Genomic DNA, 21,157 nt, shown 5'->3' with positions numbered 1-21,157 from the left:
AACAGAACTCCTAGATGACTTTCTAAGAGGAGCTTGACTAGGAATACCCTCAGAAGAGCTGACATTTTCAGTTTCGACATTTTCATTTACAACTCTAGGTGGATCTACCTCACTAGAGCCGTCTCTAGAACTACCAGAGTTTGAAGTATCAGTTTCTTCATCTGAAGTCCTTGAGTTGCTACTAGGCTGCTGATCCTCACTAGAGTGATCAATGTGCACCCCCACATCAGCATCGGGATTTACATCATTTAAGGAATTTTTGGAGACTTCTTCATCATATATATCAAAAAAGTTTAAATTTTTAACAGATAAAGACTCACATTTTTCAAAAGATTTTGCTGAAACACTATTTTTAAAAAGAAAGATATTTTCATAAAACTTTACATCTCTTGAAAAAATAACCTTTTTATTATCTAAACTCCACAACTTATAACCTTTTTTTATTAGAATAACCTATAAAAACACATTTCTAAGATCTACTTTCAAATTTATCGTGAACATTTAAAATTGTACTAAAACATAAGCAACCAAAGTTCCTTAAATGTATTAGCGAGGGCTTAAAGCCAAAAAAACACTCATAGAGACTTTTACCTTCTAACACAGAGGATGGTGTCCTGTTAATAAGGTAGGCAGCATTTAGAACACATTCAGACCAAAAAGAAAGGGGAACACTCCCTTGAAATAAGAGTGATCTAGCAACATTTAGTAAATGCCTATGTTTCCTCTCCACAACACCATTTTGTTGTGGAGTGTAAGTACATGTGGTATGATGAATGACACCTTTGTCTCTAAACAAGCTTTGAATTTGATTATTAACAAACTCAGGCCCATTATCACTTCTGACAACCTTAATTTTCCTATCAAACTGGTTTTTTAACAAATTGAAAAAACTCTTAATATTAAAGAAAACTTCATCTTTGTTTTTCATTAAAAAAAATCCACACAGCTCTTGTGTAATCATCAACTATAGTTAGAAAAAATCTATAGCCTTCCTTACTTTAACTCTATATGGACCCATACATCCACATGTATAAGGTCACCGACATGTTTAGATTGATGATCACTTAAAGGAAACGACTCCCTATGTTGTTTAGCCATATGGCAAACTTCACATGGATAATCATGTTTTTGAAAGTTAAACTTCAAATCAGTTTGTAAGACATTTAAAACATTATCAGAAGGATGTCCTAGCCTAGTATGCCACATATTTAAAGTATCAAAATTACTTAAGCACACCTTAAAAGAACTAGACCCATCACCACAGAAATAAAGACCATCAACTTGATTACCAGTCACGAAGACTCTCCTTGTGAGTAAATCCTGAAGATAACAATTATTTTCATCAAAGACTCTCCTTTTTCTCTTATTATTGTTGTACTGGACAAATATTTATGTTCATGTTCTTATCAGTTTATGTTTGTTAGTTAATAAGCTAAACGAACATAAATGGATACATGTACGCGAACACAAACATAAATGAACACTATTGAATTAATTTCTATCAATATGTAAAATCTAATTTTGAATTTCAAATACTATTTATTTATTGTCTATTAATATGTAAACTAACAAAAACAAAAAAAACATATATAAACGAACATAAACAAAAGCAACATCGTGTTCATATTCGTCTTTTAATTAAATGTAACAAAAAATATTGTCCGTTTTCGTTAGTTTATTAAATAAACGAACTTATCGCTGGACATTTCATGAACAGTTCACTAAACATTCAGTTCGTTTACATGCCTAATAATGATTGGGGATGCATTTAAGTGTACTACGCGCGATGCATACTATGGAGAGGGACTCTATGAAGGCTTGGATCGGCTTTTCAACAACGGAGCGTGATCAATACTTTATAGTTTATCCACCTGTTTTCAATTATATCTCTATTATGTCATATTATAATATCAGGTGGTTTTTTTTTATTTGTTTACGAGGTTCGGATATGTCATTTGTGATTAAAAAATCAAACAAACAAACAATAAAACTTCACGCTTGGTGTTATGTAGGTTTGTCTCACACTATCAAATTTCACATTTAGTGTGATGTAGTGTAGGTCATCCATGGATGAGAGAAGATGGTTATCCATGACATAAACTTATTCAATGATCTAATAAAAAATTGGCTCTGGAGTTAATAGTGGTTTCTAATCTCATTCTTTTCAACCAAAGCTCATTTGACCCGTGAGATATAACTGAATCATCCCCTGTCAGTTATTAAACATGACACAACTGGTTCGCCCAAAACAATTTCTTTAAAAAATTTTAAACATTTAAATAGTTAATAAGAAAAAGTTGAACGCTATAACAAATAGTTTTTCAAAATTGGTAGGGTAACAGGTCAAATACTTTTAGATAAGCAAATTTTTGTTTCCCATAATTCCATGTACATAGTCCAAAATATTAATTGATACATCCATGAGAGCATATTTGAAGTGATCCATTAAGCTCAATTTCATTGTGTCGCATGACTGAACAAATCTAACACGATTATAAAAACATACAAAAAACAAACTAAACTTTAACTTTAACTACAAACATAACATACTTTATATATTCATATAACATTTGTTTTAATACAAAATTAATTTATATACATCACAATTATATTAAAAAAAAAAATCTAAAGTAACCCGCGTGACATGCGGGCTAAAAGCTAGTAAATATATATACTTCACCTCTATGATGATTTTCCAAACTTTTGATTTCAAACTTTCCAAAATTTTTTTTCATTAAATAGAGGAGCGGGATGGTGTGTAAATTATTTTACAAAATAAAAACAATGAGAAGTTGAGTTGCAAATTTTAACAATTTTCAATTATTTTGAGTGAATATGCAAGGGTATCAAGTTTTAACAATTTTCACATCTTGTGTTTCTTGCAAATGACAAAAAGGATAAAAATTACTGCGCTTGCCGGGAGTCGAACCCGGGTCTATTTCTTGGAAGGCAATTATCCTAACCGTTGGACTACAAACGCTTTTTGCAAATATTTAATGAACCTATTTTTTTAACGATCATTATCGAGAAGAAATACGATAAACTGAGACAAGCAGAAAGGCCAAAACTTGCATGAATAGATTTTTCATATATTTGTAAAGTAAAAAACTTATTTATGTGATTGATCATATTATGACCGAAAAGTCTTAAAAGGTATTGCCGTATTGGTGATGTTAATCAACTGTCGTAGCATGTTGATGAACTAAGAAAACATAATGAATTATAAGTCGGCCTTAATAGTCGAGTTAAACCAACTATTCTAAAAGTCATACGTAATGACTCTCTAAAATCATGATGATTTAATTAGTTTCCTTACTCGATTGGTTTGGTTATTATATTATAGGTGTATATTGCTGGCTATAGGTTGCTTGCTTGAACTTTGAAAAGGAAATAATTATTATGATGATTAGCTTCATGTTTATCCAAAAGCTATGAATTTGTATATGTTCATATTTCATGAAGTGCGCATGATAGATTTGTCACTAGTTGTAAACGGTTCTCATGAATATAACTTTTCAATGTTTAATAGCTTTTGTGACATTACGTGGAATCCATAAGGAAAAAAAAACAAAATTCAGATTCTTTTTCATTCTCATGTTGCTCCTTTTCCATCATTTAACATTTCATTCCAAGTGTAATTAAAATAGACAACTATGTTAAGTGAAACAAACTATTGTTGTGTTACAATATTATCAAACTAGTTTTAGAACCCGTGTAATACACGGGATTCGCTAAATGTTGAAATAAATAAAATGAATTCCCATGTTCATCGAATATAAGAAGTTTTAGATCACATAGTATTATAAAATCACAAATTTACAAATTTGAGAAAATCTCTTTATAAACAACATTTGTTGTTTTATCACAGGTATTCCCATCTTCATCTAATATAAGAAGCTTTAGACCACGCCTACTGGTTACTCTAGATAACGCAACATATAGTTGTCCATGGGAAAAAACCGAACATCGTAAGAATAAACCAACCCTAGACAGAGACTGTCCTTGGCTCTTGTTTATCATCATAGCAAAGCATACCGAAAGCGGAATGAGCCTTCAGTGTTTTCTTCCGTAGAATATTTTTCTTCTACCTTCTTCATGCAATAACTGCACCCTAAATAATACCAGAGTTGATCTTGCAAGACAGACTTGATTGTTCCAAGGAGAATGACAATTTGAACCTGTAAGTAGTAAACGAAATTATATAAACATTCATCAGATAATAAAATGTATAAAATTATTTAATTTATTTAATTGTTAAGTCATACCTTTTAACAATTTATTCACCTTAGCAATGCAATTGAAATCATTCTTATGCAAAAACTCATCCTTTATATCATTCACAATTGTCTCACAAGTCAAACTTTGACTTGAAATAGATCCATTATTAACCCTTGAAAGCAAATTGTGATTATAAATATAAAATTTCATGATTAAATCTCGCACGTTTAATAAGTTACAACATATTGGAAATAAAAATAATTATATAATATTAATATACGATTTATTGAACATTATAACAACCTGTTTCTAAATGCTTCTATCTCTGGGAGTTCAGTATTGATATAAAGTTTGCTACCAAAACACATATTGGACACTGATGGACCGGCTGCAAAATAGATAAAACATAAAAGTAAAATTTATAAGTGTTCAACAATAATATACTTAATATTAAACAAATGTTGTTTTTACCATCCCATTTTTTGTACTTTGCAAATTGCAAAATTACAATGAGTGGCTCAACAATAGGATTTTTTTCTCTTGTAAGTGGCTAGTTAATCTGCATATTCATCCCATAATGTCAACTGCAGGTTGTTTCCCCTGCAACATTTAAATAAAACTATTACATACAATCTTTATATGTTATCTTTACTACACAAAAGAAAATAATGTATGAAATAGTGGGCACCCCAAATCATTAATTGTCGCAACACAATGCTTGGTATCCTTGCCATTCTTCAGTTTCAATTCCTTTATTTCAGAACATGTAAATACATATGCAATTATATCTAAAAAAAATTAAATGTTATATTAACTCTCAGTTGATAGATTGAATTATAAGTAAAAATTGAATTATAAGAAAAAATAAAGTTAAATACTTTTATTATGAACCTAAAGATAAATCAGTTGGAAGTTTGTAGTGTTCGATATCTTCAAAGGAGACCAACTAATTGTGTAATACATGTGTCGAGAAGTATCAGTTCAATACTATATGTTTCTGATGGCCTATTATTGACAGGTTGTCTCCATAAACGTATAACTTGCCTTTTTAATATAAAATTCGACATCTGATTATTTAAATCCTTAAGCAAAGTGATGTTTGATGAAGCCATTAACCTGAAGTTGGAATTTTTGATATGTAGTTGCATGATAAGTTAAATGAAAAGACATAAATCAATCAATCAATCAATCATGCCCAGTAAAATTCCACCGATAGCAAAGCTATAAGTAGGGTCTGGGGAGGGTGGGATGTAGGCACACCGTACCTCTATCCAAAGGAATAAAGAGGTGGCTTCCAGAGAGACCCTCGGCTCTAAGTAAAAAAAAAACTTACATAAATCAAGTTTAAAAATAAATTGTTCCTTTCTATGTTTTAAGAAATAAAAAACTTACAACACCAAAGGTGTGTTTTAGCTGCCATTTAGGTAACAAATATAGGAAATCTATGTTTTTCTCCATTAAAAGAAAACGTAGGTGTATCTTTTCATAAATCAAGTTTAAAAATAAATTGTTCCTTTCTATGTTTTAAGTATAATGTTTATAAATATAATATTGTTAGAAACTGAAAATATAATTTTATTAAATAGAACTCTGGTATAAATTGAAATATATATAATAAATTGACAACTTTAAAACTAAATTCCTAAATGCACGTAATATATTTAGAATAATGTGGAAAGTTTGTTATATTTAGTCATTTAATTATTCAATTAAACAATTGATTGAATGTGTTTTCATAGGTAAGGAATGAAATCGGCTAAATTATTTAAATTAAATTAAAAGTAAAAATAAACTTACCATGGATTTTGTTACCAATAGTGAATTTGTCATTTAAGTTAGAAAATACCATTATATAAAACAACTCGTTGTGACTCGAACTCATTCTTATCATAACATGTTTCGACCGGGACCAATTTGATACTTTAACCTAGGCAATCAACCTATTTCGTATGGAAACAATAGGAAAGCAAATAAGAAAGTGGGCACTGAGCAATATCTATAACATCAACTAATAGTTTTCTATGCTGTACATCAACTAAATTATAGCACAAAGATACATATGTTGCTTATACACCATCATAACGCTTTGCTTGTGTAACATCCTAAAATTTTAATGATGAATAAAGAAAGTTATGTTTATTGATTTCGCGTTAATTAATATCGGGTAAGGAGCGGGCCATGGACTTGGATTAATTGAAATAGGTTAAACGAGAATGGGCCTTAGATCCATGGGATTTCAAGGATATAAATATCCCCTAAACCCAAAATATCTTTCATTTTCACCAAACTCCCTAACACTCCAAAAACACACACACACCACCAACTTCGCCGGCGGCCGGAAGAAGGAAGACCGAGATCCGAGAGAGAGAGAGAGAGATTAGTTGGGGCTTACAAGTTAAACAAGATCCAGACAAGCTCAAAAAGGTATGATTCTTGATCTTTGAAGTTTAAAGATCCAAGCTTTTTAGTGTATAAGAGACCGAAAATGGTCGGGAAGCGTAGTGGGTGATATTGAACCATAGCAAGGGTGTTAAAATCGCTCAAAATGCTGGACAGAAACCGAACAGCGGCTGATCTGGACAACTTCGCCTGCAACTGGGCAACTTCGCCTTTAAAGCGATGAACTTCGCCTGCAAGCTAAGTTCGCCTGATGGCAACTTCGCTGTAAAGTTAAGTTCGCCTAACTGGTAACTTCGCCTGAGGCCAAGTTCGACTGATGACAACTTCGCCTGAAGCCAAGTTCGCCTGATGGCAACTTCGCTGTAAAGCTAAGTTCGCCTAGCTGGTAACTCCGCCTAAAGACTAAGTTCGCCTAAGGTTAACTTCGCCTAGAGCTAAGTTCGCCCGAGGGTTAACTTCGCTTAAAGTCAAGTTCGATTAGAAAATAAATTAAAAATCTAATGAAAAATGTGTTAAGACAGTTAACGGAAATAAAATTTTTCCAAGCTGACCTGGCAGCTCGACCCCAGCCAGGGGCTCTGCCCCTTGGACCCTGCTAGGGGCTGCCGCCCCTAGACCCCTCTGCCAGGGGCGCTGCCCCCGGACCCCCGTTCACTGTGGGTCATATAAAGATTGAAATACATTATAAGAAGGGATAGTTAATTGATACGTATACTTGTTATACAGTCAGCCGTGCACAGCTGAAGAAAGGGATTACGATTAACGGTGAACGTAACCGTGTTCAGGTGAGTTTCTAGCCCCATTTATGTGTTATGTTTTCGGGGCTGTGTGCATACTCGATATGTTTGTTAATACGCTTATCCTAAGAGATAAGTGTATGCCTTATGTGAATGATGTGATATGTATGAATGATTGCTTGATGGTACGTGAACGATCTTCGGATATTGCACGTACTGTCAGGTTATAACGCTAAGTATAAGGTAAGTATGATATGTATGCCTATGTGTATGAATGTGATAAAGTTAATAAAAGAAGGAAAGGATGGTTGTATGGTAACGAAGAGGGAATCGAACCCTACTAATATTCGAGAACTAGGGAACCGAACCCTACTAATATTCGAGGAAAGAGGGACCGAGCCCTAATAATACTCGAGGAAAGAGGGTACCGAGCCCTAATAATACTCGAGGAAAGAGGGTACCGAGCCCTAATAATACTCGAGGAAAGAGGGTACCGAGCCCTAATAATACTCGAGGAAGGAGGGTACCGAGCCCTAATAATACTCGAGGAATGTAGGGCGTAATGCTCTTTATAACGTAAGATATGAAAGTAAGTTAATACAAAAGAAAGTATGAAAGTAAGAAAGTATGAATGAAAGAATATAAGTTTATGTGTATTGTATAGTGTACGATTAACTAGAACTCACTCAGCGTAGCTGACTTTTAGTATGCACGCAGGTGAGTAGGATGAGGCAGCTCGCTTTAGGAGACACGTGGCACTGAACAAGAGTCTGGCATCTGAAGACTTATGATGTTTTAAATTTTAATGCTTTAATGTTGAAAGACAAAGGATGTTTTGAGACAAGTTATGAATTATGTAATGTTTTATGAAAGTTTTATATTCCGCGTAAATGTTTTAATTAACTCTGATATTTAGAACTGTGTTTATGAGTAAATCCAACACGAAAGTAGGGCTACCGGTAACGGGGCCTTACAGCTTGACTGTTAAAGCAAACAAAGTCTTTAACCAAACACCTACTTCACTCAAATTAACCTATATTTCCCAAATTTTGTGTTCTTACATCAACTATTGAAACTAAAACAAAATTCGGAACCCTAAATCACCAATCAGAAATATGAAGCAAATTGTAAAACCCTACGTGTTGAATAAGACCACAATCCACAACAAATGCATAAAGCCAGAACAAAAGCAAATTGCAAAACTTGAACATGGGTTTCATAAATAGATAATGGAGAGAAGAGATTATTCAAAACATAAAAGACCTAACCCTAACCTGAATAAGGCATAGAACAGGTTGAAGACAATGAAGTGAGAATAGCAAATGAAGAAGCAATAGTCGAATGTTGAAGTAAATTGACCCTGCAAATATTCGATTCTTTAATAACTCATAAAAACAAACTAATTGCATATATTTGATTCTTACAGTAACTCATATAAACAAACTAATATAAGATTTCATAAACAACATTACCAGATTTGATTCTTCAATCTCATATAAACAAACTAACTTAAGATTTCATAAACAAAATTACCAGGGATTTTACGATTGGGAAGTGTTTGGCCACCAGATGCAACAGCGATGTTTTTTAAAAAAAAATGAATCCAGTAACAGGATGAGTATGGTAAAGAAGAAAGTATGATTGCTTGAACCCATGGTCTGAGTAGGAAAAGATATTAGAAATGGTGATGAGAGAAGATAGCGATGAAACACTAGGGTTGGAAGGATCCAAATTTTTTTGTCGGGTAGTTATTGACCCAATGGTTTAGGCGGGATTATCATTGTGTAAGTGTCCCATTTATTTTATTTTATTTATTAGAATTATTATAATAGAGAGATATATAATACTAGTGATACATTTTTTATTTTTTTTGTGAAAGTGACTTAGATTAATGTATGTATAATCTGTCTATACGATTTATATGACCCATTTCTAATGTCCGGTTTAATATTTATCCTCTGAATTTTCATTTTTTTACATATATATTCCATTGTCAACCATATAAAATGGTATGAATCCGAATTTTATGATATGTTTTTTTCCTTCTCAGATCATGAAACTAATTACGTAGTGGAGTATTAGATTCACAAAGCATCATGAAGTGGAGCTTCCAGAATCTATTCTTCCCTCTATTGTGGAGTGATTGCACTTATTGTTCCATACATAAAGAATAAGAAACTTTGACATTTATTTTATTTAATTTTAATTACGTTTGTAAGTTTTTAGATAAATACGATCGATTCGGTAAAGATTTATAGAATCGCTTAAAAAATTATGTTCGGTTTATAGCATATTCCTGTCGATTGTGGTCATGATTTAACAGGACAATATTAAATTGATAATAATCTATTTTATTCATTTGTTCATTCTAATCATTCAATACCACATATCACCTTAAACTCTTATTTACGGGCTCACTTCTAGAGCTTATTTAAAAGTTTTATATATAGCTTATACGTAAAAGTTTCAAACTATTGAGTTCGCGTGAACCTAGTGGGCTCTATGTGGGTCCGCCCATGGTTATAACAAGTATGGGCAAAGCTTGAACTTTTAAACTTGATCGGTTTAACCAACCACAAAAATGAATTTTACTGTTGTGTCATATGTCCTTTCGTCACATTTGCTGCAATATCGTTTCAAAATATTATTGTTTTGTTCGGTAGCATCCAACCTGTAAACATGGAATAATTCTATTAGCATCATATATTTCCATATGGAATAACATCATGCATGCACAAATAAAAGTATAAAAGAAATCTAAAAGATGCATTAACATCATGCACAAATAAAATTATGTGTGATATACTTATGTATGTCTTGATTCTCTTGAGGTCATCTCGAATCTCTTTTAATAGATGTTTCTATATTCTTTTTATTCTACAGTTTTGCTTGCTTGAATTACTTATATGAACTCAGATACCGTGTATAGGTTTTTGGCATGACAAGGAAGAATATTCTTCCTAATTCGTGTTACATGTTGTCAATCCTTATACAATGGAACAACTGTTTGCTTTTTAAGGACGGTTTGAAAATCGAGTTGATTAACCAAATCGATAACTAAAATAGAATCTTAATATCCTTATTGTGTTGTGTAATGGCTGTCATTTAAATTGAAAAAAAAGGGTAATATAGTTATTAATTTGTGCTGGTAATTTCACAATGATACAAACCCGACACGAAAATAATAAACTTCAGGGTTGCTATATGTTTAACCCTGATCGTGATCAAGTTGTACTGAAATTAAACAAGTCACTGGAACTTGTTGAAAGCTAGAACTGTAAAAATAAAAAGGAACTCGCCAAGTAGTTTTCGACCTGTTTAGCAGGTCGAAGGGGTGGCGGCGCAGCTTGTTGCAATTCAGGTTAGGGTTTGCAATTCAGAAAGGGGTGGCGGCGCAGCTTGTTGCCCGCTTATCTGCTATGTTGATGTAATATCTTTGTTTCTATTAATCTTTTATTTCAAGAAAAAAAAATTTGTTTATAACTGTAACCTTTTTTGAACTGTCACGCGTTTGACAGGTTTGGATAACGGGTTACATGAGTTGTATTCTGTGACAATCGTCAATTTCAGGTTAACTCCGTTAACTCAACTCCGTCAATTCAAACTTAAGATCATTGAATCTATAACGCACACTTCATTACATTTAAACTAGGGTTTAAATGACGCTTAACACTTACTACATGTGTAGTCTTTCGGGAATTGCACCGAAACGCAAACGAGTTGACGCAAACGATTGATGAATAAACGAAAAACGTCAAAACAGTAATTATGTGATAATTATGTGTTAGACTTATGTGTTATGTGATAACATGGTTATAAACGTTAACTCAAGATGTAAACAAGTTAGTTAAGCTAGATAAGTAATACTTAGAAGTGGAGGGGCCAAAGTGTAACATAGTATCTTTATAAATAATAATAATAATAATAATAATAATAAACCCTAACTATTATTTTCTTTTCTCCCTAAATCCCGATCGGAACCCCCCTTGGCTCTCCTTGGCTGCCGTCACCTATACACACACATACAACCATCAATTTCAACTTTTGATTGAAGATTAAGGTGCTAGGAAGGTATAAACGACTATCCTATGCATCCTTTATACTTAATTTTGATGTTTAATGGGTTAATTGAAAACCCTAGATGGCCGATTATGTGTGTATGAAGTTAATATGATTGTTGTTGATTTGATAATGATATGATAACTAGAATTGATATTGTTACACGTTAATTGTTGTGTCTTTGATTTGAGTTCAAACAAAAACCCTAATCATGTATGTAATGTGTAATTGATGTGCATGGATAGTGTTTATGGAGTCTAGAGTGTTATATGAATGCATGATGGTCCATAGATAGTTAATATGTTGAGTTTGGATGCAAACAGTTTCTGGACAGATTGTGTTATTGATGTTTAAGTGACTGTAACGAAGTGTAAATGTGAAAATTGGTTGAGATTATTGATACTACAGTAAACTAGGTTGAGTCTAGTTTCTAAAGAATATAAATTTGTAATTTTTGGACGTGGAAAAGTTAACTTTTATGATTTTACAAAAACGTTGTGCAAAGCTGAGCTGTTAGACCTGCTGTTAGGTTGTTTTGTAAATGTTATATCTCATGAACTACGAGACCAATTGGGTTGGTTCCACTTCTGGAAGTTGACTCATTGAGTTAGGAACCTAACCCAAGTGGTATTTCATTTATTGGATTTTTCTTTTAACGGGAATTTCAAATAACATTCTGTTGCGCATGAATTTGACTGTTATGAGTTTGCTGTAATGATTTGATGATTGTGAGAGATCTATGTGGAATAAAAATATAATAAAATATGTTCTGGAAACCTAAGACATATATGCTTTTGTGATGATTTTTGATAAATTAATTGTGATGCTGTGATCGGTGAGATAGTACAATCTTTCAAGTAGAATTTCTGTATCGGTGAAACTAGCTGCTGAGTTTGTGAAATTGCATGAAACATGATACTTGCTATATAAATTGTTATGTTTTGACCAAATTGCCCTTGCGGGGAATAATTGCTAATTGATTGTCATGATTTGACCAAATTGTCCTCGTGGGGAATAATGGCTAGTTAATTGTTATGTGTTGACCAAATTGCCCTTGCGGGGAATAATTGCTAATTGATTGTCATGATTTGACCAAATTGCCCTCGTGGGGAATAATGGCTAGTTAATTGTTATGTGTTGACCAAATTGCCCTTACGGGGAGTAATTGCTAGTGATGTACTTTATGAATACGTGACACGTAAATAATTGCTTACACATGTAACGTGTCACAAATACACTTGTTAAAGTCACACACGATTCACAAACGAAACACGAAACATGTTATGTGCATAGGTATTATGTGCCGGGTCTAGAGACTCGATAATATTCCGACACTTAGAAAAATCTCTTTATTGTTTTAGAACGCTAGAGAGAGTTTTTCTGTGACGCGCATCTTGGTGATTTAATTTGGGAATTTCTTCGCAAACAGTGAGTTTCACTTTCCCCTTTTTAAACTTTTTAAACGCTTTTCACTTGGGGGAGATAACATACTCCAAAACGCATTTAAGATTTTGTTAATATAGATTATATATCACTTGTAAAGACTAAGTGGCAAACGCGTTAACTAAAGTCCTTCATTCACATCGAACCGTTTAATATTGGATAATAGCGAGTTATTGTTGAGTAGTACTACTGGGTTTGACAAACCCCACCCAACGCTAAACTCGACCGGAGGTCGAGTGGGTGTAATCTTGGCTAAACACATACCATGGTCTGGATGACCTGGTGGCAAGACAAATGATAAACAGTCAGCTTCGGTGTCGAACACTTAGTGATACTTGTTTTATAGGCTAGCTACCTATAGATATATAATTGACGTAACATTATCTGGTAACGCAAAACGCTGTAACGCAAAACGCTTAACGCAAAACGCTGAACGCAAACGCTAAACGCTTTATTTTTATTTAAACTTGTGAACTCACCAACCTTGTGTTGACACTTTTAGTATGTTATTCTCAGGTAGCCGAGGCGGGCGCGCGGTTTAGGATCATGCATTGCTTGAAACACTTTTAATTATGCAAACTTATTTTAAACTGTGATCATTGGGTTTTAAGTCGTCCTGCGTGACGCAACATTGGTTTCTATGGTTTTACGCTTCCGCATTTAATTACTCGTAAACGTTTTCATGGTTTTGAAACTTTGTTTTATGGTTTGATTTTAACTAATGATTCCGATCCTGTTAGTTCACACCCTCTGACGGTAAAACTCCGTTAGTGGATTTTGAGGGTGTGACATATTCCGTTAACATGATTCAAAGGTGATTTTGTAATGGTTGATGTCTTACGAACAATTATATAGATAATCTCTAGGTTTACCAATATTAAACTGCAAACTAAGAGAATTTTGAACAACTTAATTATATAATGTTAGGATAAGTTGTGCAGAAGAAACAAATCCTAGATATTATGTCCAATTAAATTTGAATTTAGTACCAAATTTTTAAACCCAATACCCAACCCAAACAATCTCTAGCTACCCAACTTTTTAAGTCCAGTACCAATTAAATTTGGATCTAATACCCTATTTAAACGATAATTGTATTTGTTTCTTTGATAAGGGTTTCCTTAAGAATGTTAAACTAGATGATGTTATAGTTAATTAGATTTCAAAATGAAAACCCGTAAATAACAAATTTAGATGTACTGTATTCTAATTATGCATTTTTAATGATGTTTCACATACTAATTTTTTGGTTATATGATATTTTGTTTGATTATCTTTACTTTATATGACCTAACCCGATTTGACTCAACCAGAACATACATACCAGACCAAAAAAATTTATATACCGATTAAACCCGACCCGAACTTCCAAACCTAACCATAATATTTTTTATATATACCGAGAGTTAACTAAGTACCAATAAAAAAAAATCCAATCCCTGTAAGAAAATTTAATGAGTCCGCCACTGATTGTAGCAATGCTAGCACCATAACAAACCGAACCAACTGAGTTCCCATCGCGTCCCACCTCCACACATGGTATGTTTGCAACTAGTTAGTAACTAATACAAGATTCTCCTGTGAGTTATATATGTGTAGACTATATATTAGTAATTAAGGTTGATACTTGATACCTTTTTACTATATTGTTAGCGCAGTCCATACTCTTTCTCTTAAAGATTAATGGTCGTGACGTTGGATTCTCATATGATGTGTTTCACACTTTACACCCTATAAATTCATCTCACGTATCACTGTCCGAGGTACACTCAAGCAACCTCAAAACAAATAGAATCCTAGTGTTACATAACCATCTCCAAACTTTGAGTAGATTTAAACCCTACCCAAAAAATAAAAATGAGCATATTTAACGTGAAGAGTGTCAAACAATCGATAACCAGCTCAACTCATGACACAAACTCAACCGTGAAAGAGGTCGATTGTTGTGAAACTTATTTGGAGGATGGTAAGAAGTCATGCAAGTGCGGTAACGAAAACATTGATAAAGATGAGTTGCAGTTCGAGTTGAAGAATGAGTCAAATGACGAGCAAGCCCGTCCACATGAAGCCGACAGTTCTTTCCTTCATTCGGTCATTAATATGATTGGAATGCTCATAGGTATCGCTTTATATAACTTTTTTTAGTTTCCTCTTGTAGTAATGAAAAAATCGAATCACAACCGAAATAACTAATAAAATCAAACGGATTGAGAAACTATTCGGTTATGTTTTTTGTATTAACAAGTATCAACTTCTATGATTCGGTTAAAGTTATATGTGTAAAAAAACGAAATTAACCTACATTAAAAATAGCCGTTATATATTTATTTTCTATAAATAATTTGTTACATGTCGAAAAAAAGTTCTGTTATAAATCTTTATAAGTGACATTAGTTTCTGCTTATCATCCTTTATAAAATAAATAAAAAAATTTGTTTATAACTTTATCATATATTCGATTCCATATATACTTGGATTTATTAACTAAAATTGGCTTGAATCCATTCAAGCTAAAGCACAAGGTTTACCAAATTAACCATGTAACCAACTTTTCCATTAATCGAATCAACCAGACTGTTTATAATTAAAACCGATCATTTCTGAAAATCTAAAAGCGTAAAAGTTACAGATTCGGTTTAGCCAATAACCAAACCGATACAACTTTAAAATTTAGTACGATTAGATGATGGAACTACAGTTCCTAAAGTTTTTTTTTTCTCTTTTAGAAAACATGAGTACAACGTTTATCGTTGGTTACCTTATTATATACTAATAAGAAATCTTAAAAAACTAAAAGAGTGTTACATATGCATTATTCATCATCTAGATGTATAAAGATTCTACAATGGATAATTTTTTATATTCACTAGCGTTACCACTATATGACATAAATATCATCCATATATAATTACTAAAATCACTAATGAATAATGATGTCTAACAGGTCTTGGGCAGCTCTCAACACCATATGCACTAGAAAACGGAGGATGGGTTTCTTCATTCCTGCTTATCGCACTCGGAATCGCATCCGCATACACCTCTCACCTGCTCGGAAAATGCCTCGAATCCAACCGAAAAACAAGAAACTACACCGATATAGGCTACCACGCCTTCGGGACCCATGGTAGAACCATCACAACCATGTTCATTTACTTAGAGATCCTTATGACACTTGTTTCCTACACCATATCATTACACGACAACTTGAACGTGGTCTTCATGGGAACCAGTGTCCGGTTCCCGTGGGCCCATCATTTGTCAACTTCACAAGTGTTGACCGTGATAGCGGTGTTGGTGGCATTGCCGAGCCTCTGGCTAAGGGATTTGTCATCCATTTCGTTCCTTTCGATTGGCGGGATTATTATGTCGATGATGATTTTTGTGACGGTGGCGTGCACAGCCGTGTTTGGAGGTGTTTCGGCTAATCATGCTATCCCGGCTCTCCGGCTAGGGAACATACCGCATATCTCTGGCTTGTATATTTTTGGATTCGGTGGTCATATTGTTTTTCCTGATATACATAAGGCTATGAAGGATCCATCAAAGTTCACAAAGGTTGGTATATTCTCTCCCTAACCCGAAGGGCATATTAGTCATTTCGCATTTTTAAAAGCTTGAGCTCAAGACTAGATTAGGCTCATTTAATAAACGAATTCGTGCCTCAGTTCACGGTCTAATAAAACATATTATTTATGTAGTAAATATATAATTACAAAATAACAATATAATATTACATATATAAAATTATGATAAAAATAACTAAATAGCTTGTATTTACTTTTATATATGATTATAGATATATAAATAACTTTATGTGTAATAATTACCATTTTAATCTATAATGTGCTCGAGTTTGAAAATATATTGACGAATCAGGCTCGAGCTTTAGACATAAACTCAAAACAATTCCAACAAATGGAACTCTCGTGAACTAAATGAGCTGAACTTGAGCTTGGATATGATCGAACTCTACTTGTTTACATCCGAGTGAATTCATTAACAGATTACAACCAAATAATACATTATTGTTATTATTAAAATTATACTTATTTGAGATTGTATTTTCATTTCTCTCTTTTCAGGTATCAATAGTAAGTTTCACATTTGTAACTTTGATCTACACATCCTTAGCATTCATGGGTGCCAAACTATTTGGCCCGGAAGTAAATTCCCAAATTACCCTCAGCATGCCTAGAGGACTTGTGTTCACTAAAATCGCACTATGGGCTACGGTATTGACACCAATGACCAAATACGCACTAGAATTTGCACCCTTCGCAATCCAACTCGAACACAAGTTTCTTTATTCCATGAAGTCACAAACCAAGATGATCATAAGAGGCACCATTGGCTCAGTTTTGTTGCTACTCATACTCGTTTTGGCCCTAACCGTCCCATACTTCCAGTATGTGCTTGGCCTTACAGGCTCACTCGTGACTGCAGCAATTATACTTATTTTCCCATCGGTTTTCTACATCAAGATCTTTTGGGACAAGATATCAAGGCCCGTGTTGGCTCTTAACGTGTTCCTCATTTTAATCGGCTTTGTTCTTGGAGTGTCGGGAACCATCTCGTCTTTGAAGTTGCTTGTTGGAAGTTTTGAGAGGATCCAGGCGACTTAGTAACCGGATACACTTGTTGTATGTTCCATTTGACTCTACCCGTACTTTTAAAAATGTGTGAGTGTAATGGATTCTATCTATATTGCCAGATGAGTCTTGATTAATAATCATTTGAGCAAACAAGTTCAAATGTTTTAATTGTCATGTAAAATAATGTAATAAAAGTTTTGCTTGTTAATATCTCCATCTTTTATTTTATGTTACATTCTACAAAGATTGAACTACTGTTTGTGTCAAAAACTTAAACCAGATTCTTATTACTTTCAAATAGATTCAAAATTCCAAATCCAAGCAATCTGTTCTTTGCAACATCCAAAGAACACTACACGAGCAATTGATTGAGATTAACAGATTAAACAAAATCTCAACATACGAACAAGAACAAGATTGGAAATCACATAAGCTGTGAATCCTGAACAGAGAGTTTTACCACAAAGGTTTTTTTGTGTGTTAAGAAAAATGTGTCGGCAAAAACTGTGTTGTAAACGTAAACCCTTTCTTGAATATATAATAGAAAGTGTAGGTCGGTTCAGCAACTCCAAGAAGCTTGTAGGCCAGGCCCAAAAACACCTAGACTGCTATCAAGAAAGAGACCACATCTCCAAGCCCAAAACCGAATGAAACTCACCAGCCACACACCGAAATAAAAACAAAATATTAGAAAAATAAGCATAAGCTTTATAAATTAAAAAGATATAAAACTAATGTAACCAACCATTATTTCAACACCCCCCCCCCTCAGTTTTATATCCAAACACATTAAACAATCCCAAGTTCTGTAACATAAAAGTGTGTTGACTTACCGAAAGACCTTTAGTAAATACGTCGGCCAGTTGCCTGTCAGACTTTATTGACACGGTCTTCATAATACCTGAAGAAATTCTTTCTCGCAAGAAAAACAAGTCAACCTCAAAATGTTTTGTTCGATTGTGAAAAACAGGATTTGCAGCGATGGATATGGCTGCAATATTATCACAATGTAAGGATACGGGAAGATCAACTTTAACATTTAACTCATTCAACAAATTTTTTATCCAAATAACTTCTTCAGTACATGCACACATAGCCCTGTACTCTGCTTCCGCAGATGACCGGGAAACAATCAACTGTTTTTTGCTTTTCCAAGAAACAAGAGAATCACCAAGAAAAATACAAAAACCTGTCACAGATCTTTGAGTATCTAGACACTTTGCCCAGTCCGAATCAGAATAACCAGACAGATTAAAAGAAGCACCCTTTTTGAATAAAACTCCTAACCCAGGAGCCTTTTTTAAGTACCTCAACAACCTTAGACCTATTTGCAAATGGGCGTTAGAAAGTTTATGCATGTACTGACTTAAAAACTGAACAGCATAGCAAATATCGGGTCTTGTATGTGAAAGATATATTAATTTCCCAATTAATTTTTGATATCCGGTAATATTTGTCAAAACAGATTTATCTTTATCACACATATTCGTAACAACATAATGTTGTTCGATAGGAGTGTTAACCGGTTTGCATGCCCTCATGCCATACTTAGCTAACAACTCCATGCAATATTTTCTTTGAGATAAACAAACCCCTTCGTCTGATCTCACAACTTCAATACCCAAAAAATATTTAAGAAGACCCAAATCTTTAATCAAAAAATTTGATCTTAACATTTGTTTTACTTCTTCTATAGCATTTTCATCATTCCCGGTCACCACTATATCATCAACATAGACAAGTAAAACGACCATCACAGATTTTTCTGACTTAATAAACAAAGAATCACACATAGACCGGGTAAAACCCATTTTTAATAATGCAGAAACAAGTTTAGCATTCCACATACGTGGTGCTTGCTTTAGGCCGTAAAGTGACTTAACAAGTTTACACACACGAGTATCATTTGTTGAAAAGTATCCATCAGGTAATTTCATATAGACATCTTCATGTAAGTCACCATACAAAAAAGCATTATTAACATCTAATTGAAACAAAGGCCAATTATTTTCAACAGCTAGACTTATACCACACCTAACGGTTACCATTTTAACAACCGGAGAGAAGGTTTCATCAAAGTCAATTCCTTCTTTCTGGTTGTAACCTTTAGCCACTAAGTGGGCCTTATATCTATCAATTTCACCATTAGACTTATATTTTATTTTATACACCCACCTACAACCCATAGCTTTTCTGTCTTTAGGCAAATCAACAAGTTTCCATGTGTTATTTCTATAAAGAGCATTCATTTCATCATTCATGGCATTAACCTTGCCACCGATTTTTTGCTACAAAAAAAAAATTGGTAGCAATTGTTGCTACGAATTAGCTACGGATTGGCTAGGGACACATTTTGCTACGATTTTGCTATGAATATTACGTTGCAAGAAAACACTCATAGCAAAATCCATAGCAAACTTGAGATACTAAGTATTATAAAAATTAGTCCATAAAATCGGTAGCAAAATTCGTAGCAAACTTGAGAAAATAAGTATTATAAAAACTGAATTCTGAAAATTGGTAGCAAAATCCATAGCAAACTTAATAAAATAAGTATCACAAAAATAATTCTAAAAAAATCGGTATAAAAAATCCGTAGCAAATAAAGAAAATTAATATTTAAAAAATTATAACATAAAGTTTAGTAAAATTCGTAGCAATTTGAGAAAATAAAAATATTAACATAAAATTCATTATATAATGGTAAGAAAAGAAAACAAATTTAAAACTAATTTTTCGAAGTCTGTAACGTAGCAAAATAACATAGACCTTTGTCAACAACTATTATTGTAAACCTGGGTTTGAATACTTTAAAACAAGTTGACATGCATAGTGATAAGGTGATAAAAAAAATAGTTTAGACTGCTTTAAAAAGAAATATATCATTTTTACCATAACGAACAAAAACCATTAATTTTATAATAGAAAAAAACTGATTTACATAGAAAGGCATTTATTGTGAATTTTTGCTACGGAAAAATCGGTTGCAATTTTTGCTATACGATTAGCTACGGATTAGCTAGAGACACATTTAGCTATGAATATTCTGTTGCAAAAAGAAAAAAATCATATCAAAATCCGTAAAAAAACTTTAAAAAATAAGTATCTTAAAAATGACTCCATAAAGACGGTAGCAAAACTCATAGCAAGTATGAGAAAATAAGTATTATGTGAACGACTTTAAAAAATTGGTAGCAAAATTCATTGCAAACTTGAGAAATATGTATTATGAAAATAACTTCATAAAGTTAGTAGTAAAATCCATAGCAAACTTGAGAAAACACGTATTATATAAATGATTTAAAAAAACGGTAGCAATATCCGTAGTAAAATCAGAAAATAAATATTTAAAACCTCATAAAATAAACTTTATTGGAGATACTATTGATACAGACTGAAATAGCGTCGGTTCGCCGCCACAATGTTCGTTGTTTTGTCCTTTTGTTTTAATTTTTATTTTGTTATTTTTTGTGGCTTACTTATTTATGTTTACGATTTAGTTCCGTTAATGCAAACTCCTTTGTCTCAAACATTCATTTATGCATTTCCCTTAATTAGGATTAATTAAGTGTCGGTTATTGCACAGACATTCACATAACGGTAATTCAGGAATTACCGAATCATGCGAATTTGACCCCGAACGTTTGGAAATATGAAAATAATATCCCGATCATATAAATTTATCTATGTGAATTACATGTCAAGTGA

The 21,157-nt window shown here is 33.1% G+C and overlaps 1 protein-coding gene, 1 long non-coding RNA gene and 1 other non-coding gene across 3 annotated transcripts; 1 reads left to right on the top strand and 2 right to left on the bottom strand.

The window, feature by feature from the left end:
- Positions 1-2,908: 2,908 nt before the first annotated feature.
- On the bottom strand, positions 2,909-2,980 carry TRNAG-UCC (transfer RNA glycine (anticodon UCC)). Its single transcript has one exon. It is a non-coding gene; the product is annotated as a tRNA-Gly (tRNA).
- Positions 2,981-4,779: 1,799 nt separating this feature from the next.
- On the bottom strand, positions 4,780-5,166 carry LOC143534202 (uncharacterized). The gene is made up of 3 exons (XR_013135497.1): positions 5,110-5,166; positions 4,907-5,006; positions 4,780-4,818 (listed from the first exon to the last, which is right to left on the bottom strand). It is a non-coding gene; the product is annotated as an uncharacterized LOC143534202 (long non-coding RNA).
- A 9,134-nt stretch (positions 5,167-14,300) lies between these two features.
- Positions 14,301-17,535, top strand: LOC143534201 (amino acid transporter AVT1H-like). Its single transcript, XM_077028751.1, has 3 exons — positions 14,301-14,976; positions 15,802-16,412; positions 16,940-17,535. Exons 1-3 carry the CDS (start codon positions 14,715-14,717, stop codon positions 17,477-17,479), a joined length of 1,413 nt encoding a protein of 470 aa, XP_076884866.1. The 5' UTR covers positions 14,301-14,714; the 3' UTR covers positions 17,480-17,535.
- Positions 17,536-21,157: the final 3,622 nt, after the last annotated feature.

Source organism: Bidens hawaiensis, unplaced genomic scaffold (assembly GCF_021521415.1).
Source record: "Bidens hawaiensis isolate Kalapana, Puna unplaced genomic scaffold, B.hawaiensis_p1.1 tig00010124_1, whole genome shotgun sequence".
NCBI lineage: Eukaryota > Viridiplantae > Streptophyta > Magnoliopsida > Asterales > Asteraceae > Bidens > Bidens hawaiensis.
Note: the sequence above shows the minus strand (reverse complement) of the source record. Positions and strands in the feature narration are given on the sequence as shown.